This window comes from Ciona intestinalis, unplaced genomic scaffold (assembly GCF_000224145.3).
Source record: "Ciona intestinalis unplaced genomic scaffold, KH HT000034.2, whole genome shotgun sequence".
In the NCBI taxonomy this organism is placed as follows: Eukaryota; Metazoa; Chordata; class Ascidiacea; order Phlebobranchia; family Cionidae; genus Ciona; species Ciona intestinalis.
This window is the reverse complement of record NW_004190356.2, coordinates 142,544-148,297: the sequence shown is the minus strand read 5'-3', so window position 1 is coordinate 148,297 and position 5,754 is coordinate 142,544. Positions and strand designations below refer to the sequence as shown.

The 5,754-nt window shown below is 34.4% G+C and overlaps 1 protein-coding gene across 4 annotated transcripts in view; it reads right to left on the bottom strand.

The window, feature by feature from the left end:
* LOC104266465 (monocarboxylate transporter 14-like) overlaps positions 1-5,754 on the bottom strand; it is a 14,825-nt gene that overhangs the window by 1,961 nt on the left and 7,110 nt on the right. Inside the window, exons 3-8 of one of the 4 annotated variants that reach the window (XM_026837919.1) lie at positions 3,394-3,557; positions 2,598-2,787; positions 2,107-2,233; positions 1,254-1,392; positions 736-949; positions 7-425 (exon numbers count right to left, since the gene is read on the bottom strand). The exons of 1 other annotated variant lie outside the window; for it this stretch is intronic. In XM_026837919.1, coding sequence (XP_026693720.1) covers positions 1,254-1,392; positions 2,107-2,233; positions 2,598-2,787; positions 3,394-3,557 — 620 coding nt within the window. In that variant the 3' untranslated portion in view covers positions 7-425; positions 736-949. Of the gene's footprint in view, positions 1-6; positions 426-735; positions 950-1,253; positions 1,393-2,106; positions 2,234-2,597; positions 2,788-3,393; positions 3,558-5,754 lie in introns of those variants that run through there. 2 more of the 4 variants (XM_026837922.1, XM_026837920.1) reach the window with 2 other exon arrangements.

Here is a 5,754-nt window from a genome sequence, read left to right as displayed (position 1 = left end):
TCATTTTACAAGTGTATAATCAGTACCCTAATAATCAGTACCCCAATAAACGTTTTTTTCTTTTTGTATATGTATTATCAAAAATGTATTAAAGTTCTCCTGACATTTGTGCGGAAATATATTGAAATGTGTAAAATATGTTACAAAATTATTTCAATTACATTTAAGACAAGTAAGTAAGAGGTAACAGTATGATAAAATGTTAAAAAAAATATAATTTGAAACAGTATTATAGCAGATTCAGTACGATGGTATTGACGATGCAAATATAGAGACCACCCATGTATTAGAATGTAGTAAAGGTAATTAAACGTCTTGTGTATTATTGCGCGGTTTCGTAACCAAAATTAACCCAGAAATAATCAAACCAAATCCAGCCATCCGGAACCCCCAGTCGTAGCTTTGTGTGACGTCATAAAACCAACCTGTTGACAAGAAGAGAGCATAGCTCCAATAAATTGACACGTACAGTATGATTTTATTAGGACAGTTTATAGTCAAGTCATAAACGGTGTGCAATGTGTTAACTAATAGCAACTGTACACCTTAATCACGCGCAAATTAGACTGAATACTAAGATTTAATTCCCATGCTGAGTTATAACTGTAAGCTATAATTACCAGTTGTAAACTTACGACCAAAGAAACCGAAACAGTGCTTTAAAAAAAATGGGATAAAATACTTGCCCAATAACAATGATGCAATAACTATAGTACACAGTAAGTATTCACTGACCTGCCATTGGTGGTCCCAATAGTGCACCCAATCCTTCAAACATTAGCATCCAGCTGTAAGCGTCAACAAATTTATTTCGACCCAACATAACTGCCGCAGATGCTTTTATTAAGCCGTAACCATTGCTGAAAAATCCAAACGTAGCAGCAAACATAAAAAGACCGATCTTGTCCGACCAGAAGGGACTTACAGCAACTGACATGCCGCACAAAATCTATATAGTAAAACTTAGTAGCTATTTTGATGCATGGTACAATAAGCCTATAGGGTACATACAGTTATGATAATATCTTGACAGTTCAAAAGTAAAAGAAACAAAGGGTTCAGTACTTCAGTTTCAAGGCTATAAAAGAGCCGAAGGTTATAGATATTAAAGTTGCTTTTGGTTTCTGTGTAATTATATATAAACCCGCTATATATATAAACGAAAATAATAAGTTTCAAACTTGCATAAACAACTAAACATATTGGTCTTTTATAGGTAAATTTGGGGCATGAAAAACGGTATATTTGCTTACTTAAATAAGCGCATATGCAATCCTTGGGTGAACATCAGCATAGTTAAATAATGCTCCTGTAACTGGTCTGCCGATAAAACCAGCTAAGCCTATGGTAGCTGCCACCCATGCGCTGGTACTTTCATCCAAACCAGATAACCTGTAGCAGAATAAATGAGCCATCACATCGTCTATTTATTACTGCGTTTTTGCGATTAAACCCAAATTCTCCGTGATATTAGCTTTCAGTGTTTAATTATACAATCAAATTAGGTCTGTCAGATATAGCCATGGTCTGTCAGATATAGCCTATATTGACATAAGACCAAATGAACTAACACACAGGAAGATGGGGGAAGATAGGAAACCTTTTAAATCTGTTTTCTCGTTCCATTTGGTAGTAAACAGGGATCATTCAAAGAGTTATAAAATCTTATTCTCACAACTCCCATATACCGTTGTTAATTGTTTAAAACACGATCAGGTTATTTGGAAATTATGTGCTAAAGGTGCATATAGTATACCATGATATTAGTTCTCTATGTTATAACAGGCAAACCTTCACTATCCAGGTTCAAAAAATGCAGTATATGTTCATATAAAAGGGGCATTCCAAGGAAATATCAAAATGTGTATATGGATAGAGATCCTCAAATGAGATCTAAAGGTGTAAAAAAAACCACCGTGCGACAATGCATGAAATTTTCCGTTTTTTTCTTTGGCCATTCGATATCCCGCATTTTTTGGCTTCTATATCGTTTTTTTTTCAAATTTAGATCACATTTGAGCATCTTTTATCCAATTTATATAAAAATATCTTTATGTAAACAAAATTTGTTGGTGAGCATGTTTAATAACCACAGAGCCAACTTACCTAGCCCGTTCAACCAGATGAACATAAGGAATAAACAAACACAACCAACATATAAAGTCGCTAACTATGAGGCGTAAGAAAGTGATATTTCTGTACAAACAGGTACTTCGTCTGAAAAAGGATAAATCTGTAAAACAGAACTACCTGAATATAAACGAACATCAACAAAGTTAGAAAAATAATTGTTATATGCTTATTAAATAAAGCTAAATATGGTAGTGGGGGTAATATGGGATACTGTTATAGCAACTAAATCCCATATTTCCTGATTGTTATGACGACGATCCGGTATTTAAGTTAATACTCTTTGTTATCCACCAAATGGGACGAGAAAATAAAACAATTACATGTCCCAACTTACCCCATTTTTATGGTAATTGGAAAATCCCGTTATGTTGTTGTTATGTTAATTCATAGAAATAAACAATACGTTTTTATAGACTAGAATAAGAATATCTCTTAATCTTTAAAGCCGTTTCAGTAAAACTAACCTTGTCGAACAGCAATGACGTCTTTGTGGGAATTTACATTATCTTCAATATAAATCGGAGTCATTTCATATTCGTTATTATTTTCTTTCATTCGGTTCACTTTTGGTAAGTTCAAGTTTTTAGGTGGAATAAGAAACATTGCGATCACCACGTTGTTTAAACAAATGCCTCCAATAATAAGCATAGCACCCTGGTAATAAAAAAATCATTTAGTTGTTTAATAAGCAATAGGTAGTATTCAAAAACGTTGGTACGACTTTTCCAGAAAAGACTTATGTTTTGTAAAACGTTGATTGCGTATCGTCAGTGAGGTAAAATGAGACATGTTTTTTCTTTTCGTTTCTTATCTCATTTAGTAGTAAACAAAGAATATGCACAAAAAATTTATTACTGTAGCTACGCGAAGAGTGTTATTAATGATCAAAACACGATCAGAGACGGGATAATATGAGTCAACGGTGTCTCATTTTACCCCAAGTACTATATACATATAATTTTTAAATGTTCTACCATATACCATGACCATTATTGTAAAAAAAACGGCCATCACGGACGTTGGTGACACTAAAATGCCACAAATTTTTACCAAGTGGTACTTTGTATATTCGTTACCCAAATTTACATATTTTTTCAATATATTTGGAATGATTACCTGGATAAAAAAGGACCAACTTGCCCCAGCCGACAATATATATATTATTTATCGGGACACACGAAATTCTTCTTTTTAAAACCCTCATAAAATGGCTCATGTAATTCGAGGTTTGTGTGTACTTCGTATCTTTTAACCACTCACTTGCCAAGTACATTCCCAAATAAAGAACCGCTGTATCGCAGACATTGCAAAGACACCAGCTGAACAGCCTGACCCATAGACGCTCTCTGCTAGCGTTCGTTGTCGCAGGAAATATTTATTTATGATACTGCACGAAGCTAACGATGCCAGACCACAACCAAAACCTGGAAAAAGCTTGCTTTCATAAAATTTAAAACGCCACACGTAAAAAAACACCTGTTTATAACGATAGTCTTTACCACTATAGCCCTTCACGGAGTGTCATTTAGTCATTCGTACGAAACATGAGAAATGCTGATTTACTGTATGAATTATACTTACAATAGTGTTGTACTATCAAGGCTGTTGCAGAAGTCAAGTAGGATAGGCGTGTTTTGCCACTGTTACACTTACTATATTATTTGCTTTTGGCTAACCTTTACATTTGAGCAAAAAGTAAGTAGTCTTATACACTCAACATATAGTAGGGTGGGGAAGACAGGTCACTCTTTGCACACAATATCCAAATACCCTGATCGTGTTTTAAACAAATAACAACGGCCCATGCTGGAAGTCGTGGGGATACGATTTTATAATTTTTTGAGCGTTCTTTGTTTGCTACCAAATTGGACGAGAAAATAAAAAAAAAATGTGTCCCATCTCCCCCCCACTCTGTGGTACTGTTTTCGTCTTTCGTTTATTCGAAAGAATGTAAAATATTTTTATACTTGGCGTTGGTCAAAGTTCGACATTCTTTTAGTAAGGTGACTATATAGTTTAACACATATATAGTAGGGTGGGGAAGATGGGACACCTTGAGCACAAAATATTTAAGTATCCTAATCGTGTTTTAAACAATTAACAACGGTCTATGGAAGTCGTGAGGATACAATTTTATAATTCCTTGAATTTTCTTAATTTACCACTAAAGGGGGCGAGAAAATAGAATGAAAAGATGTCCCATCTTCCCCCAACCCACTATATATCAGTCTTATAAACAGGTAAAGCAACAACAGCATTAGACATTTAGACACGAACATTGGTTTAAAATGTAGTAATTCAAGTTCGTCTATAAGATTCGTCATCGGGCAGCTCTTTACTAAGCCCTTGCAACCGATGAAGGACATATATTAGGATGGGGGAAGATGGGACACCTTTAGGACTTATTATTTAAATATCCTCCTGATCGTTTTTAAACAATGAACAACGGTAAATAAGAGTCGTGCGATACAGTTGTATAATTCTATGAATGTTCTTTGTTTACTACCAAATGCGACCAGAAAATATGAGAAGGTGTCCCATATTCCCCCATCCTACTATAAATCACAGTAGTGGTCATGCATTAAATGTTACTTCTTTACCAACCTAGACCACAACCAACAGCAACTGGTATTCCTCCTGCAAATGCCACTTCCCCCATTGGTGCTTCAAAATAACGAACCCATTCGGCGTACAATACCCCGACAGAGTACGTAACTCCCCATGTGAGAAAATTACTAAGAAATACCATACACAACACCACCCATCTGTAATCTAACTTCTCGGCGTCTAAATGTGAACTCATCCTAAAATTGTAGTGGTTATTGTCTAAAATAGTTTTACTTTTTTTATAAACGTATTTCTAATGCCGTTTTTGCAGATTTTCATTTTAAAAGAAAGCTTATTTAGTAGTTCAAGATAAGTGGTTGGTCATATTTTGCAGAAATTTTATTTTTGTAAATTCGTTACCACTTTAGTGTATTCGTCATGCTTGAGCAACATTGAAAAAATATCTCAGTGATCCTAGCGTATATTGCGTACAATGTGTCAATTTTAGCGATAATTTTTAAAACGATTAACACCTAATTAAAAGCTTACTGGTCAAACTAGGTCTATACATAAAATAAAACTTTTTCATTTCTAAAACATATTAATTATAATTTTAATACTCGCCATAAAAATATATATAGAGAGAGAGAATTTCGTAACACACCATCTTTAGTTAAGTAGTTGTGCTAATATCATTACACGTATAGGATTACTACAAGACAAATACTAGCGTTTTATATTCTATATCGCCTAACGGTATTTTACATCTGTTTTCACTGCAAATTGATTTTTCTACTTCACTGCGTCTGTTTTACATGGACAACTCTACAATCGCTTTTTTAAACTAATTGGTATTGTTCTTAATGGTTTTGTTGCGTATAATCCGAGCTAAAACATTACTTGTACTAGTACCAGCCATACACCATATAGATACCTAGACCAAATTTGCTTAATTAAAAACAACTGTTGCTACGTTTTGGTAATGCCATGTACGTCGCTATTAATAGACTGCTGTCAACAGCAGACTGCGCATTGAGCTTTCATTGGGTTTATGGGCCGATAAGCACTCAAGCA